Here is an 18,764-nt window from a genome sequence, read left to right as displayed (position 1 = left end):
ATTTCAGTAAAAAACATGGAAAACACATTTTTATAAAACATTTGGCTAATTATTTCGAAAACCAGAAAACCAGTTGAACTGTAAGAAACTGTTTTTAAGTTTTGGAAAACATGTGTTTTCAAAGATACAATTGAAGTTCTTCTTAACATGTCTGTCTTACCCCCACTTCCCCAATATAAGAACGACTTTTTTGTTGGTGGGAAAACTCATCAAATATACAGGGATCAAAAGAACACTGAATTTATTTCTTTGTGAATAAGGGTAAATTGGATCCTCGAATTCTCTGCTTTTAGAAAAATGGTATCAAATCCTATGATTATGCTTATTATTTTCTCGTGGATACAGTTACCAGGTGTATGAAACCGTAATTAACACATTTATAATTACACATACTAATGTAACGAATTAGAAGTGATATCTATCGTCACTTTCAATGTTTCTGACATCTGTCAACATGATTCAATTGAAGTTTTATGCAGTCACCGTGTGTTAAAAGTTTGGACTTTATACATACGAATTACAATTTGCGGACATCATTGTTTTTTTGGTAACAAAACGCCTTTTGAATTCACATAGAATAGTTGGAGGAAGGCTACGACGAGAATTGTTTTAAGTAGTTCATAAGTTTAAAATTCATAATTTTAATATGAGAAACGAAGAACGTGAAAAACTTTTGTTTGAAGACAACAAATTGTAACCTTCATTGGACGAGGACGATGATCAACTCAACAACAACAACTCGCAGATTATTTCAATGTGGGCCAAAAGACGAAAGAAGTCAGTATTGAAGACAACGAAGGCAATTTTTTAGATCAGCTTTGTGTGATATGAACGTTACTAAAAATAAGCCCTCGGTGATATTGCTTCGGAATACACACGAAAACTTCATTGTACGATCACTGACAAAAAGATACAAACTATTTTGTGTGCTCAAAGCAGGCGATTTCGAACGAAGCGAGGCGAAGCAATGTAACCACACCAATACAATTCTATGTAGTTGTTTACTCCTCAAGATTGCATATGATTCGTGTTAGCCACATTTTCCCGGTTTGTTGTATAGGTAAGTGTAGCGGAGTATTCCACTACCGCTGTACTGTTAATGAGAATAAGACAACGGATATTAGTGTAATCGTAATCGTAAGACTCATCCGGTCATTGTTATAAAGCCTAAAGAGTCCAAACAAACTTGCGAGGATACTCGAAAGCAATTGAAAACGAAACTTGATCCAAGAACACACCAAATTAACAATTTTAAGAATGGTAGAGATGGCTCCATCATTGTTGAGTATGCAACTGGAGCCAATATAAACGATGTAAATTTTTTTTTTCAATTTGGGTGAAAAATACAGTGCTGTTGTTCTCACATCGGTGCCCAGAGTAAAAATTGTGGGCATGATCGATCAGTATTCCTCCGATGTCTTCATTGATTATCTCAAAACTCAAAATGAAGTCATCGCAATAAAAGACGTAAAAGTTTTAAATGTGTACGAAAATCCACGCTTCACATACAATAAGTTTAGTGCTATAATTGAAGCAGATGTTGATACTTATAATTGTTTATTAAATGCGAAAAAGGTAAATGTAGGGTTTGATCGGTGCTCCGTAGTCGCCGCGAATAATGTGTTGCGATGCTTCAAATGCGGATAATTTGGACACGAGAGCACGTATTGCAAACAAAATTGTGAAACGTGTTTTAAAGGGTGTGTCACATCAAATTGCATCACGGAATCACGCTGTAGAAATTTAATTTTTAGGAATTATATCTTCAGCTTTCGCTTATAATCAGATAAGAGTGTATAGATCACGTTGGCCATGCTTCACTGTCAATTTTTCGTAAATTTGGAAAAATGTCGTCGAACGAAAAAGAGCGTCGTGAATTAATCCTGTGCACTCATTTCGAGAATCCGGAGTTGTCACATCGGGACATCGGTAAGATGCTGGGAATCGTCCAATCCACGGTCAGCAGAGTACTAAAACGATACTTCGAGAACCTAACCATCGACCGGAAGGTGAAGAACGGCAAAAATGGATGCTCCGTCAGTGAAAAAGATCACAAGCGCGTAGTTAAGCAGTTTAGACGTGATCCGAGAAGTTCGGTCCGGGATGTCGCCAATAAGCTGAATTTGTCAAGTTCATTCGTCCAGCGGACCAAGCAGCGGGAGGGCCTGCGTACATACAAGGTTCAGAAGGCTCCTAACCGCGACGAAAGGCAAAACATGGTGGGGAAGACGTGAGCCCGGAAGCTGTACACCGAAATGCTGACGAAGCCGCATTGCCTGGTAATAGACGACGAAACCTACGTCAAAGCGGACTTTCGTCAGCTGCCGGGCCTGTTGTTTTTCTCCGCAGAGGACAAATTCATCGTTCCGGAGGAGATTCGCAAGCAGAAACTATCCAAGTTTGCCAAAAAGTACATGGTGTGGCAAGCGATCTGCTCTTGCGGAAAGCGGAGCGCCCCCTTCGTAATGACCGGCACGGTAAACGGGCAGGTTTACCTTAAGGAGTGCCTACAGAAGCGCTTACTACCACTATTGAAGCAGCACGAGGGCCCGACCATCTTCTGGCCGGATCTCGCTTCGTGCCACTATTCAAAGGACGTGTTGGAGTGGTACGAAGCCAACGGGGTCACCTTCGTGCCAAAGGAAATGAATCCGCCCAACGCGCCGGAGCTTCGCCCAATAGAGAAATATTGGGCGATTATGAAGCAGGCCCTCCGGAAGAACCCAAAAGTTGTCAAATCGGAGGCGGACTTCAAGAGAAAATGGATTTCTGTTCAAAAAAAACTACAACCTGACGTTGTACAGAACCTCATGGACGGGGTAAAGAGGAAGGTGCGAGCATACGGGCTTGGGCTCGAAGTATGAATAAAAAGAAAATGCCAAAAGTTGTTTAATAGTTATTATTTTACTGTCTAAAATTTTCAAAAGGATCGGTCTACTGGGCGAATTTCTACAGCGTTTTTTCCGTGATGCAATTTGATGTGACACACCCTTTAGGTGTAGTCAGAAACACAAGACATCTGAGTGCAGGTCAACTGTATGGGAATGTGTAAATTGTTTGAAAATGAATAGAGAACGAAAAAGAACGATTGTCCTCTACGGGCACGAAACTTGGACAATACTCGAAGAGGACCTGCGAGCACTCTCTTCGTTTATTGAACACTAAAAAGGGACTGGTCATTATATCTGTTTACGCGTTCCATATTTTATGGACGGACTGCTGCTATAAATTCTTGCTCATCTAGCTCTAGCATCTAGCTTTAGCATCTAGCTCTATTCGTTTACCACAATACGCGCATCAACCGATCTGTTACTGCTCTTCCGGTTCATTGCCACTTAAATCTCGATCACAGCAGCCTATAAAAAGCTTGAGCTGTTAGCAGCAGCTCTCTTATTTCCCAATAAAGTGTCGACAAGTAACACCGGTCATTCGTTCGCATTCTAAATAAATTTGTCGGCGTCAAGAACAATTTACCGTATTATCGTGAACATTAAAAGTGGTCCTTCGAACCGGATACTTCGAACTCTGGCGGGAAATTGTTCTTGCGCATTCGCGATTCGGTGTCAAAGTGATAGGAAAATTAGTGATATTCTGACGGGAAATAATTCTCGTGCCCAAAAACGGGCAAAAGTGATTGAACTCTGTGAAACGTTGTGCAAAGAAATTTTGTGACATTAACTGGACAACGGCCAATAGCCAATATTCTGAACAGAATAAAGAAGACAAAAGTGATCCAAAATCCGTGTGATAAAAAAAATCTGTTAAGTGGCGCCAAGTCGCATTTCTCAAGTGGTATTGCTGATTGCTATTGTCCGATGGATGCTGTATTGTTCGAGAGATCCATTGTACCTGGTGGCGTTATCTGGTTTGAGTAGCGTGGCTTGGGCATACCGAGTGGCGTGGCTTGGATTAGTCATCGAAGATTGTAAGTACAATTTGCATGCTGCATGTGAGCTGAGCTTCTAGAAAGGCCAAATCGAGCGTTATTCCTGAGTCGCAGATATTTTCGTATTTTTGCTTGATCGATTGAAAAAAAAATATCGGAATTTTGATAAGCACGTGTGGATCGCGAGGTTCGATTAATTATTCTGCTGCTACCGTCGAGCACAATGGCTACGGAGCTTAAGAAGCTGGAAAAACGTGAACGTTTTCTGCGAGACTCGCTAAATAATTTGGAACATCTAGTGCAAACTTATCAAGAAGATAGAGATATTTATATGCTTGAAGGTTGGAGAGAACGTTTAGAAGGCATTTTTTCAGAATTTATGGATGCCAGATTGCAATTGGAATGCTCTGATGAGTTTCAAGCCAGGTTGAAAGAAAGTTTTGACGCTTCCGCTTTAGATCAAATGCAGCAAGTAGAAGGAGAAATTGATCCGATGTGCATTGAACATGTGAACCAGGATTCACGTGCAGAATTTGAGCTGATTTACTTGAGAATAAAGGGTTTTATCACTAACAAATTGCGATCGCATGGTACTAACCCCTCACCTGCAGTGCAATCGATTCCTGCTCATACTTCCACAGCTAGAGTAAAACTGCCTGAAATCAAATTGCCTCTATTCGACGGATCGATCAAGGAGTGGCCATCGTTTCGTGATACATTTCTGTCCCTGATCGACTCAAACCCCATGCTTAGTCAGGTAGATAAATTCTCCTATTTGGTAGCATCTCTTTGTAAAGATGCGAAGCGTGTGATTGATGTGATAGAGATAACAGCAGACAATTATTCGGTTGCATGGGATCTGCTCGATAGGCGATATGAGAATAAATACCTTCTCGTTAAGTCATACGTCGAAGCACTCTTTGCTATTGATGGTATGAAAAGGGAATGTGCGGAATCCCTTAATCGGTTAATCGACGATTTTGAGCGTAATTTGAAAATGCTGCAAAAGGCGGGGGAAAATCCTGAAAACTGGAGCACGATGCTAGTGTTCATGATGAGTTCGCGCCTCGATCAAACAACCTTGCGTCTTTGGGAGACCCACCGTAAATCGACAAATGTTCCAACCTACACTGAACTTGTTGAATTCCTTCGCTCACACGGACTCGTCTTGCAGTCTTTAGCTGGATCTAGATCCCGATCGCAAGATTTTTCTCGCTCCTCCCCTTCACAGCGTATAAACTACCAAGCACCGAAGCTAACCACAAATCATTCAGCCATTGTTCCTAAAAGTTCGTGTCCATTTTGTAAAAAACCTGCACATTCACCATATCAGTGTGAACACTTTCGAAAGCTAACTCCAATACAACGATTCGATGAAGCGAAATCTAAAAAGCTTTGCATAAATTGTCTTGGATCGTCGTCGCATATCGCTAATAATTGCTCCGGTGGAACATGTCGTGTATGCCACCAAAAACACCATACGATGCTGCATCGTCCGTCCGCCCCGATGAATACTAATAAATCCATCCAATCTGAACCATCGTCGTCGTCCTCGTCATCATCCGCGGGTTCGCAGCATGAGTCGTCATCTGTTCCGAATAACCAATTGCAAAGCGTACAATCTACCCAACAGGGTCAGCCGATTGCTAATCCAAAGCCAACGGTCACTGCCCCTTCGACTAGCCACTTTTCGTCGCCTACCAATCAAATATGTCGCTTAGTTCCTGCCACTGTTTTGCTTTCTACTGCACTTGTTAAAGTTTATGATTCAACAACAAATTTCGTTTGGGCTCGAGCGCTCTTGGATTCCGGTTCTGAGCTGAATTTTGTTTCGGAACGTCTGGTGCAAACGCTGCAACTAAAACGTACCAGAGAATTCATACCTATTAGCGGAGTAGGGCTGTCATCTACTACTTCAAAATACTCTACCATTATTCGCGTTCAATCCCAACGTGCTGATTTTGAGAACAACTGGAAATTTCACGTGCTGTCCAAGATTACAATGCAGTTGCCTAATAAACCAGTTGATATCAACGACTTTACATTGCCTTCCGATGCTACGTTAGCCGATCCTTCGTTCAACAAACCGGGACGTATCGACCTAATACTTGGCGTGCAAGTTTTCTATGAGCTTTTGCGTGATGGTCAGATTAAAATCGGTGCCGATGGACCCATTTTGCAAAACACCGCTTTGGGATGGGTGGTATCAGGAAAAGTGAAGGATGAGAAACAACGAACTGCTGTCGCCAATGTAGCTAATGTAGTACTAGAAGCCTCAATCGAAAATCTACTTACGCGATTCTGGGAAACTGAGTCGTGTCATATCAAGAGCACTCAATCATTGGAAGAAAAGGAGTGTGAGGATCATTTCGCTAAAACGGTTAAACGGGACTCATCCGGTCGTTTCGTTGTCGCACTTCCCAAGAAAGATGCATTGGTTTCGCAGCTTGGGAATTCCAGAGATATTGCTGATCGTCGATTCTGCTCATTAGAACGTCGTTTAAATTCGAACCCTCAGCTGAAGGAAGCATATTCTGCTTTCATTCACGAGTACGTTAACCTGGGCCATATGAAACTGGTCGATGATGATGCGTCTACTAACTCGCTTGTTCCAACCTATTACCTTCCACATCATTGTGTTGTGAGGCCCGACAGTATCACCACCAAACTTCGTGTTGTCTTCGACGCATCATGCACCACGGATTCTGGAATATCCCTTAATGATGCGCTACTAGTGGGACCGGTTGTTCAAGACGACCTTCTCTCAATCCTATTGAGATTCAGGATACCGCAGTTTGCCATTACTGCCGACATCGAAAAGATGTACAGGCAAATATTAGTTCAAGAGTCTGATCAACCCCTACAAAGAATTAGATGGAGAGACACACCTTCGGAACCCATTAAAAGCTATCAGCTTACAACCGTAACATACGGCACATCTGCAGCTCCATATCTCGCAACAAAATGCCTCCAGAAGCTTTCCGAAGATAACACCACAACCTATGCTCTCGCATCGGTCGCCGTTGGTCGCGATTTTTATATGGACGACTTGCTTACAGGAGCCGATACTGTCGAAGAAGGACGACAACTCTGCAGGGAATTGCTCGATCTCACTAATTCTGCCGGGTTTTCGCTTCGCAAGTGGACATCAAACAATCCAGAAAATCTCACTGACGTACCGGATCAACTGAAGGATGAGCGCACTTTGTTGAAAATCGATGCTTCTACTTCCCCTATAAAAACCCTTGGTCTTCAGTGGGATATTGTCGCTGACGAGTTCAGATTCGAAGCTCCAACGCATAGTGATCCATAGTGACCAATTACAAAACGAATTGTCTATTCGGACATCGCACGCTTATTTGACCCACTTGGGCTAGTAGGTCCAGTGGTAGTGCAGGCCAAGTTGTTACTGCAAAGGTTGTGATATGAGAATTATGACTGGGATATAGGGTTACCGGAAGCTCTGCAGCACCAATGGATGGAGTTTAGAGAGAGTCTTCAAAATTTGACCAACCTGTCTGTTCCTAGATGGGCGAAAGCTATATCCAGACCTATCAATCTAGAAATTCACGGTTTCTGTGATGCATCGGAGAGAGCGTACGGAGCATGCATTTACGTTCGCGCTATGTCATCTGATGGTGAAATAAAAACCAACCTTCTGATTGCGAAATCAAAGATCGCGCCAAAAGGAAAAAACAAGAAAAACGGAACAGTCTGTCTCCCTCGACTAGAACTTTGTGCCACCTTGTTATTAAGCCATCTCTTCGAAAAGGTTGAAACAAGTATAAAACTTCAAACCAAAAATTTTTTCTGGACAGATTCAGAAATTTGTCTACACTGGTTCGCATCGAACCCATCTCGATGGAAAACGTTCGTTGCCAACAGATGTTCAGAAATCCAACAGATAACGGCAGGTGGAATTTGGTCTCATGTGCCTGGATCGGAAAACCCAGCAGATGTAATTTCTAGAGGGATGACCTCTGCTCAACTACAGCAGTTTTCCACGTGGTGGAATGGTCCCACCTGGCTTTCGCAAACGTCTCGGTTTTGGCCATCACTTGGACGTCAAACCGAGAAGAAATTCGGTTCCGACGAGTTGGAAGAACGAACTGTTGTCCTTACTGCTCATATAACTCCCTCGAATGAGCTGTTCTCAAAATATTCGTCGTTTATGAAACTGGTACGTGTTGTTGCTTGGTTACTTCGATACTGCCACAATGCCAGCAGTACTAAAGAAAATAAAAAACGGAGAATTGGGTGCTTGTCAACTATGGAAATAAACACCGCGACCCAAGTAGTAGTGAAGCTAGCCCAAATGGAACGTTTCGCTAACGATATCGCAGAACTTCATCGGTGCAAACAAGTAAAATCCAATTCGCGCCTGAAAGCGTTATTCCCGATATTGGTAGATGGCATACTGCGCGTCGGTGGCCGGCTACGACATGCTCCAGTAAGCTACAATCAACGCCATCCGATTATTCTGCCGGATAAACATCCGCTGACGAACCTAATTATGATTCATTATCATCACAAATTGCTGCATGCTGGTCCACAGCTAATGATTGCTGTGGTGCGAGAAAGGTTTTGGCCTCTTCGAATCAGAAATATTGCTCGCAGGGTAGTCCATTCTTGCGTCAGCTGTTTCCGCTGTAAACCAAAGGTCTTGGAGCAACTAATGGGCGAATTACCTCAAGAACGTGTCACACCTACATTTCCGTTCCTGCGAACTGGTGTGGATTATTGTGGTCCCTTTTACTTTCGTCCTGCCAAACGAGCTGCAGCAGTCAAATGTTATGTTGCTGTGTTTGTATGTCTCGTGACAAAGGCACTGCATCTTGAATTTGTCACAGATCTCACTTCTGATGCCTTCATCGCCGCTCTTAAGCGATTTGTGTCGCGCAGAGGCATACCTGAGCTCATCGAATGCGATAATGGGCTAAATTTTCAAGGCGCACAAAGACAACTTCAAGAGCTTGCTCGTTTATTTCGCTCGCAGCATCATCAGAAATTGGTAGCTCGCCACTTTGAAGACGACAACATAACCTTCAAGTTTATACCGCCACGGTCCCCGAATTTTGGCGGACTCTGGGAGGCAGCAGTCAAATCGCTCAAGAAGCATCTGCGCTGCACATTGGGAAATGTCATCCTGTATCACGACGAATTTGTGACTTTACTTACTCAAATTGAATCATGTCTCAATTCTCGCCCCCTGACACAGCTAAGCTCAGATCCAAATGACCTGGAAGTGCTCACTCCCGGGCACTTTCTGGTCCATCGTTCATTAAAGGCCATCCCGGAACCCAGTATGGAAGGGGTTTCATTCAACCGGCTAAACCGCTGGCAGCAGACCCAAGAATACGTTCGAAAAATTTGGAAACAATGGCAATCCGAATATCTATCAGGGCTGCAACCTCGCACACGTTGGACTGTTGAGCGTGACAACATCAAGATCGGCACAATGATCCTTTTAAAGGAAGACAACCAACCCCCGCTGAAGTGGAAAGTAGGACGAATTACGGAGATCTTCAAGGGCAACGACAACCACATCCGCGTCGTGACCGTGAGGACATCCCAAGGAGAGTACCGCCGTTCAATCAGCAAGATCTGTGTACTACCGGTTCAACAGTCTGATCATCCTGACAGCACTGAAGCTGCTGATCCACAAGGAGGGAACTGAAACCCTTCCACCAATCGCAGTATCACACTGCGCATCAATGGGAGGTCATGAGACCTCCCATCCATGTAAGCCATATTTTTTCATTGAATTTCAAAAAATCTCATTTATGTTTCATCCTCCAACACTACGCGGCAATGACGTCTGCTCCAACCCACAACCACGAGCAATCCATCAACAAGGGAGATGTCATCATGCGACGAATCAATCCAGCCACAATTTGAAGGAAGTCGAATTCCATTGATCATCCTCTCACCCTACGTTTAACGCATTATCAGCTCATGTACAAGTACGCTCAGTACTTGATGCCAACGATCATCGCCCGCTAAGGGCCCGTGGAGGCCGGTTGCCTCCGCTCCGGTTAAGTCTATTCATTTTTTCTCATTTATTGTATGAAAAAGCCGTTTAATTTGTATTCCAGAGAAAAGGACTCCCGTGGAGGCCGGTTGCTTCCGCTCCAGGAAACCCATTTGACGAGGACGTAGAATGAGAAGAGATCGATACGAGGGAAGGATGAATCCACAGCACCACCCATTCAGGATTGAGCAGCTAGCTAGAAGAAGTACTAATCCGTTTGACCATGGCAGCCGAGAGATCACATGGTCGGAGAAGACGAACTTACGCATCGCCCGAAGAAGCACGTGGTGTAGACGATCAAAGCCGAAGCAGAAATAAACAACGTACCGAACCAAACGAGCGGAGAGACAGACGCAAATGCAGATATCCAATAGTTTTTAAGAGATCGTTTATAGCTGATCCCATTGAAATAAGCTGAATTCATAAGCCTATGTTAAAGATCCATTCCAATAGTTACTAGTGATCAAGATTAGTAGGAGATTGTTTTGTTAAAAAGACACCTTTTTAACGGTGGCCGGCATGTTTACGCGTTCCATATTTTATGGACGGACTGCTGCTATAAATTCTTGCTCATCTAGCTCTAGCATCTAGCTTTAGCATCTAGCTCTATTCGTTTACCACAATACGCGCATCAACCGATCTGTTACTGCTCTTGCGGTTCATTGCCACTTAAATCTCGATCACAGCAGCCTATAAAAAGCTTGAGCTGTTAGCAGCAGCTCTCTTATTTCCCAATAAAGTGTCGACAAGTAACACCGGTCATTCGTTCGCATTCTAAATAAATTTGTCGGCGTCAAGAACAATTTACCGTATTATCGTGAACAATATCTATGCTAGAGTCTTACAAAGCCTGGCTCTAGCATTATCTCATTTTTACACATTATCTCGTCTCGTTCTTATCGCATCTCTTTCGTTATCTCCTTCTGGTAACATGTGGCAGGGGTCTGGTTATTCCAGGATGCGTGCTGACGGAATGGTACAGTACCGATTGCTGCACTGTGTGTTAACTCCTCCCTTCTTAAATGGCTTGATCCCTCAAGGTACGGAACGGTGTCGGTGTGTTAATGAACAACTCGGTTCCCGTCTGGCAATTGTTTTATGAAAATCCTTATCATCCTAACTTCCAACTTCTGACAGTGGAAGTGTAAGTTTTCGGCCTCTATCGGTGAAAATCCTTGTCCTTTCAATGTGGTCCGGAACCTCTAACGGTCGAACTCCTCCTGGGTCGAGACCAACGCGGCGTCCAAAATCGTCCCAGTGTGGCGGCTTGTTCCCTTTTGCTGCTGCTGCTGCTACTTGTGGAGCCTTTTCCACACGGCTGCTCTTGGCGGTCAGAATTTCAGATTTTTTTTTTGGATAGTTTTGTTCGTGTCACTCTATCGTGGCGAATCTAAACTTCTTTTAATCACACGCGCTGGTTCCTATTATCTCAGTCCTGGCTCTGCCGGGTGCAGGTAAAAAAAATCCAGGAGATGGACCGGGAGTGATGACTTGCTGTCTCAGTACAGCGGTGTGTTTCCTTTTTGTCCAGCATCGAGTGATTAGCTGTGCTGGTGACTCAGGCACTCTTCTGTACGGCTGCAGTTGCGATTCACACATGTCATTTGAAGTGTTATCTATGATAACGTCCGATTCACTCTTACGTGTCGGCACTGTTAACACTGTTTTCACATTTTATAACACTACTCACCCCCGGTTCCTATTCGGGCGCCAGTTAATAAATAAAACTAACTTTATTTTGACGAGAGCGAGGCTCTTCGTTTATTGAACACTAAAAAGGGACTGGTCATTATATCTATGCTAGAGTCTTACAAAGCCTGGCTCTAGCATTATCTCATTTTTACACATTATCTCGTCTCGTTCTTATCGCATCTCTTTCGTTATCTCCTTCTGGTAACATGTGGCAGGGGTCTGGTTATTCCAGGATGCGTGCTGACGGAATGGTACAGTACCGATTGCTGCACTGTGTGTTAACTCGGCGTATGGAGGCGAAGGATGAACCACGAGCTCACACAACCCACCTCGCCAGAAGTATTCAGAAAGTAATCAAAGCTGGAAGGATACGCTGTGCAGGACATGTTGCAAGAATGTCGGACAACTATCCTGAAAAAATGATGTTCATCCGGCTGGTACGAGACGACGAGGAGCGCAACTAGCAAGGTGGTTAGACCAAGTGGAGCATGATATGGCGAGCACGGGGTGCTCGTGGAATTGGAGAGAGATAGCCACGAACCGAATTAGTTGGAGAAAAATAGTGAATCAGCCCATGTTCCAAAGACGTTAATCCAGAAGAAATAAAAATAAATAATGATTTTTCTTATAAAAGAACTGTGATCGTAATTTGTATGTTTTGCAGACACTCTTTTAGATTGGAACGCTCGAGGGCAGATTCAAATCGTCATATTTTGAATGAAAATGTTGTTTTTTTGAATACTTAAGAAACATAGTCGCAAGTCTTACTCAACCATTTGTGAACACTTTCCTGGAATTTCCACAAAAAATAATCATTATAATATTGATGATTTTCTACAGTTTTTGTTTCATATTTTTCACAATTCGTGAAAAAATGTGTCTCTCTAACAAGTAGAATAAATATTCGATATGAAAAATAAGTTTTCTTCCATAATTTTTATTTTAAAACTGCGTTTATTTCATCTGAACATCCTCCGTGATTTTCACTTTACAATGACAGAACACGAAACTCAATGTACTCAATTAAGTGAATGAACATTGAGGATAGTGTTGCAGACATTTGGCAGATTCCATATGTATATTATATAAGCACAGATGATTCAAAAACCATACAAGAATATGTAATATTCTTATACGTATTCAAACACGCATATCCAAAATTTTAATTGCTTCCCTACATAATTTTTCCCATTTGATCACGAAGCTGAATTTATTCATAAAATTATTACGATGTGTGGGTTGTACACAATTTGACCGAAAAACCTTTGTTGGTTTGCATCATCATCTTCGACCCGCTCCATAAACGCATCGAAAATGCCGTTTTGAAGCAAATTGTGACGAGTGATGAAAATTGATCATTTACGATAACTTTGAGCGGCAGAAAACTTGGGGTAAGTCAAATTAACCTCCATCAGTCTTCACTCGAAGAAAGTCATTCTCTGTGTCTGGTGGAATTGGAAAGTAATTTTGAATTACGAGATCGTACTAAACAATCAGTCCATATAGTGTTGCTGGCAAATCAAAGGCAGCGATCCAGCACAAATTTTCAGAATTAGTCAATCTGTGTTCCATCAAGGTAAGAAATAAAACCAAACGACAAACTTCATGTTTTATTGACACCACCAGCTAAACTAATCGGATATTGAAATTTCGGATTGTCACAGGTTTAGGTCCCTGCCAACTTCACTCAAGAGCAAAAACTTCGACTATGTGGGCGGCATTAAAAATACCTTTAATAGTTTTCGACTAGAAGGCAAAAACAATCAGAGGGATAGATATTTTAAGTTGTGTGGAAGAAGGCGAAATATTTTGAAAAAAAGGTATGTTTGTCTATAAAAACTATGTTTTTTTTTCCCAAATTGCCATTGAATTTCCAGACAACTCATTGTAAGCTATCCGGATTTCATCCTGATTTTTTTCCATTCATCCTGATTTTTGAAAATTATTGTTGACAACCCTGATGTTATGATTCCGAGCTGCAGAATGTCGATCAGAACATTTTATCTTAAAAAGAATTTGTTTGTTGTTTGTTTATTTATTTGGATTAGGGAAAAGACTATTTTAGTGTGTTTAGAGCTCTTTTTTTTTTCTAAAATAGACATACAAACTGCTCACCTTATGCGCTAACAGAATACATAAGTCCGAATCTTGATCCTAACAATAGAACAGATAAAAGATTTAACATTAACTAGATTAAAATTTTCTAGGGACTCTGCGAGATAAATTAATATCAAAAACACTTTAACATTCATTAAACATCCTACACACAGGTACAGGTTCATTTCTACCATAATTAGTTCGAGCAACAAAGTTCGAATTGCAACAAGACATAAATATTTCTCTCAGAGGTTGTCCATTCCCCCGCCCATGGTTACATAGCAATTTAATTTTTCATATTTTGTATCAAAAATATCTCATAATAAGATTATTCAAGTAGCACAGCAAAACGAGCTTAGGCTGTAATTGCATTGTTCTTTTAATGCTTTTTTTCTTGTCACAGGGAGGCCTACTCGAAACTTGAACTCATAATTTGTATACACATACACATCTCCTAATTAACATATTCCAAATACACCGCGTAGTATTTATAAGAACTTCAATATATACAATTTACCGTGATTCGAAATCCTTTCTAAAAATTTGTAACTTCTGCTGAAAATACTTTGTTCGAAGTAAAAACTATTGAATTCTATGATGCGTCCTACTACCGTCTCAAATCAGACATAAATTCCACGATAGATTTGCTGCCCGCGTATCGTTTTAATGCCATAATTAGTTGTTATGTAGAGAGGTGATTTTTTTTCTCCCGAAAGGATACGTCAATCATCTTTCATAATGGTGCAACAACAACGAAAAAAAAACTCCCCTCGAGCAACGATTTCATTAAAATAATCTCTTAGCAGAACCGTTTCACCGGATTCAAACTACTATTTTTCAGTATGAAGTGTGCAAGTTTTTCTAGCTGATTGATATTTTGCCGCACTCTAAACTTGAAGAGAATCACTCCTGATTTGGGAAAGCAGCTTATGTTGAAAGAATTAATCCTTACCGAGTGTGCGCTGCTTAAACTCTTTACGTGTCGGCGGCGTGCTTTGTGATATGATACGGGTCATGTACATAAACGGTCATCCGAACATGGTTAAGGACAACTGAATGTATTACGAGGTGGTGAACAGATGCAAGGCGACAATTGGTCACCTGGGTACGAATGTTCCCAGGGATGATTTAATGCTGAAATTTGAGATTTTGCAATGGTTCAACTCGCATTTTTTTCTGTGACGCATCATATTGTGTGGAGTTCCATACAATGATCACAACGTTGAGGACACCCACGAAAATGATGAAAAAAAAAACACTAAGGCAAGAAACCGTTTTGTCTCATATTCCGAACAGTCTCAAATTCCGAACACTTCATTTTTAAATGTAAAGGGCCTGGCCGGGTAAGGGAGTAAAAAGTCCCCCAAACCAAACCAAAAAAATTTTGTATAGGGTACTAAATAAAACATTTGAGTTATATAGTAAACCTTAGGATCTATGGTGAAAAATGCACCTTTTCGTTTTTTTCACGCCATTCTCAATAGCTTTGAGACAAAAATAAGAAAAAATACTGAAAGTACATCTTACTAAGGTGTATCGATAAATATCTTCAAACAATTTTGTTATCAAAAAGTCTAATAATAAAAAAAAAATAAATACGCGGTATAAAATATATATATATATATATATATAGATTTTATGGTATTTCGAAATTTAGAAAAAAATATAACTTTGAGACCCACTTCTGCTCTAATTTTTATTTGAATGCGTTCGCATGTGTCTTTTTTTCTAGATGTGGCTTAATTTTTCCTGAATTTTTAAGAGCATTGCGAGACACAAAAATAATTTTCTTCATCGTCTGCATTATTATATTTATTTTATTTAAATCGATTATTTTATTGTTTTCGTGGTTTTCAATTGTAAGACTATAATAATAAAAAAAAAATTAAAAACAATTCGGATTTCTTTAAGTGTTCCACAAGGATTTTTTTTTCTCACAGAGCTCTATCGTACTGACTGCTGACTCCTTTGAATTTGGTAAACCATCTAAATCCAATGTAAAGATAATCTCGTATATTTTAAGATACGACAAAAACAATTATACAGCGCAATGCTCTAAATATACCGACAAAAAAAACACTCTGAAAATTCTGAAAAAAATCACATATACCTAAAATAGATGTAGGAAGAAATTTGAATACAAACTAGAGTAGTAATGAATCTAAAAAAAACAATTTAAAAAAAAATAAAAAAAATTTTTTTGTGTTTGATTTTCTGATAAAAACATTGTTTGAAAATATTGATCAATATACCTAAGTAAGATGTATTTTCAGTATTTTTTTTCATCTTTTCGTCTCAAAGCTATTGAGAATGGCGTGAAAGAAACAAAAAGGTGCAAACACCATAGATCCTATGGTGTACCATATAAGGACTCAAATATATGGTACTACTGCCAAAATGTTTTATTTAGTACCCTATACAATATTTTCCATACAGTTGGTGATTTGGTTTGGGGGACTTTTCACTCCCTTACCCAGCTAGACTCTTTGAAAATACAAACAATATTTTTAAATTTAAAAAAATATCATTAAATTCAAATTTTTATCTCCAGCTTTTGAGGATGGCGTGAAATAAACGAAAAAGTACGTTTTTCCCTATAGATCCTATGTTAAACCACATAGGGGTTCAAATAAACCGTCAAAATTTCTTATTAAATATCCTATACAATATTTGCCATACAGCTAGTGATTTAGTTTGGGGGCACTTTTTACTCCTTTACCCGGCCAGGCCCTTTACTAAACTTTTATGTTATAAACAATTGAATAATGGAAACACAGAAATTCTTTGAGGTAAAAGCTTCATTTTGACATCATTTACAGGTATCGATACAGCCTATAATTTATAATATTAGACATTTTCAAAAAAGTGACATGTTTGCGTAGGCAAATTCCGCAAAAAAAGCATCGTCCATTTTTCAGTTTTTGTAGGTGTTTCAATTATTTTGTAAGTTGTTTTCATGGTAAGTGCTAGAGAATGTATGAACCTACAATAAATGGGTGAAAAAAAATGATATTTTAAGCAGAAATCTTCATTAAAATTAATATTGAAGTAGTGTTCGGAATATGAATCAAGTTTCTACGCATGATTCAAATTCCGAACACTTCATTTTCAAATGTAAATTCACTGAACTTCAATGTTATAAATAATTGAATAATCAAAACCCTGAAATTCTTTGGGTTATAGCCTTTATTTTAACATCATTTACAGGTATCGATATAGCCTATGATTTATAATATAAGGCATTTACAAAAAAGTGACAGTCAAAACCAATGATTAAATGTTTGCGTTAGCAAGTTCTGCAAAAAACAAGCATCGTTAATTTTTCAGTTTTTGTGGTTTTTTCAACTGTTTGTTTGTTGTTTTCATGTTAAGTGCTAGAAATGGTAAGAATCTACTATAAATAGATGAAATAAAATGATATTTTATGCAGAAATCTTCATCAAAATTAGTGCTCGGAATATGAGTCAAGTTTCTACGCATGATTGCGAATTGCGAACACTTCATTTTTAAATGTGAATTTACTGAACTTTAATATTATAAATAATTTAATATTCAAACCCCAGACATTCAATGGGTTATAAACTTCATTTTTTGGGTTATAAACTTCATTTTTAATCATTTACAGGTTTGGATACCGATATAGCGCCCTTGGTCCCGAAACCATGTAAACTATAAGAAACAAATACAATAAATAATTACAAAAGCGAAATCCATTTTTTTCGCGAGCATTACATTTTTCCGAAGAAGACTTACTAATTGAATTTAACTCATATGAATCGGTCCAGTAGTTTGAAAGTTATGATTTAAGAAAAAAAAATGCATTTTTGCTTTTCGGAATTTGAGACAAAAGAGTTCGGAGTCAGTGACAAAAATGGTGTTCGGAATTCGAGACAAAAGTGAAACATATTTTTAGTTTTTCTCTATGAATATGTATTTGTAAATCAATTTTATTGTAGTGAAATGAAAAATAAGGCTCTATTGTATCCAAAAACCAAATTAATTTCGCGAGAAAGTACCATTTTGAGTAATGAGACACTGTTTAATGACCATCAAAGCTTAAGTGTTCGGAATATGAGACAAAACGGTAATTGAAAATTGGCCATTTGAATTTCATTTTTTGTCCGGTTGTTAGAAGGCGGATTTATACCCTATCGCCGTTTTTGTGACGTGTTGCGTTACTACTAATATTGTTACACATGAATTTCACGAAAGGACTTTCATACTTCAATGATTGATAGTAATCATTACATTGCTATATTTTCATATTTTCAATCTATTGAAATATGGATAATTATAAAGTTTTCAATAGTTAATATGTTTAAATATGGTTGTAACTAGAGCTTCTAACCAACATTTGTGTAGACCACAAGGTGTTTCTCTAACACGTGGCGTGTCTTGTTCAAATATATTCAAAATCAACATGCAACAAATGTCGTAACGTAATCCTACATAAACAACGATCATGTCTTGAACACAACACTTCAACTTTTTTGCCAGTTAATTGACATTGCCCGTTTTTCATCATCGAACGCCTTAATTGCAATTTCTACATCAATAGCGATGGGAGGAGTCTTCATGATTTGAACCAAAACGCTCTTGCAGTATAATACCTAAATGATATGGAAAATGAAAATCGGAGACGCAAAATTAATCGTACGTCTCAATTGTTTATCATACACTCGAGGATTTATAAAATGTCACCTACTGTGAAGAATGGCTCAGACGTTATATTTTCCCTTTTCTCGCCCTCGTCTCGCCTTTTTGTCCCTATAACCAGCCCTTGGGGGAAAAGCATTGCTATATATATGGCCGTTCGGGAAGCGCACCACAGCGATATCCGTCCCCGATTGAGTCCTGTGGCCAAACGATACTTGTGCGCTAGAAGGGGACTTTCGGCTTTGTTTGAAATAAATATGGCGGATATTTGCAATTTTTACACTCTATGTTTGTCGAGTGCCTCTTTCGCCTCAATTTCAATGACAAAAGCAGCAATAAGAATTCTCGAACTTAATATTATGCGCTCCCATGCTCGTACTTCGGGGTTCCCTCCCCTTGTCA

The 18,764-nt window shown here is 39.7% G+C and overlaps 2 protein-coding genes across 2 annotated transcripts; both read left to right on the top strand.

Annotated features, from left to right (window-relative positions):
- The first annotated feature begins 4,109 nt into the window (after positions 1-4,109).
- LOC129766275 (uncharacterized) lies at positions 4,110-7,199 on the top strand. Its single transcript, XM_055766792.1, has one exon. It carries the CDS (start codon positions 4,110-4,112, stop codon positions 7,197-7,199), a length of 3,090 nt encoding a protein of 1,029 aa, XP_055622767.1.
- Positions 7,200-7,859: 660 nt separating this feature from the next.
- Positions 7,860-9,563, top strand: LOC129766274 (uncharacterized). Its single transcript, XM_055766791.1, has one exon. It carries the CDS (start codon positions 7,860-7,862, stop codon positions 9,561-9,563), a length of 1,704 nt encoding a protein of 567 aa, XP_055622766.1.
- Positions 9,564-18,764: the final 9,201 nt, after the last annotated feature.

The sequence above is a fragment of the Toxorhynchites rutilus genome, chromosome 2 (genome assembly GCF_029784135.1).
Source record: "Toxorhynchites rutilus septentrionalis strain SRP chromosome 2, ASM2978413v1, whole genome shotgun sequence".
Lineage (NCBI taxonomy): Eukaryota > Metazoa > Arthropoda > Insecta > Diptera > Culicidae > Toxorhynchites > Toxorhynchites rutilus.
This window is presented reverse-complemented; position numbering and strand designations above follow the sequence as displayed.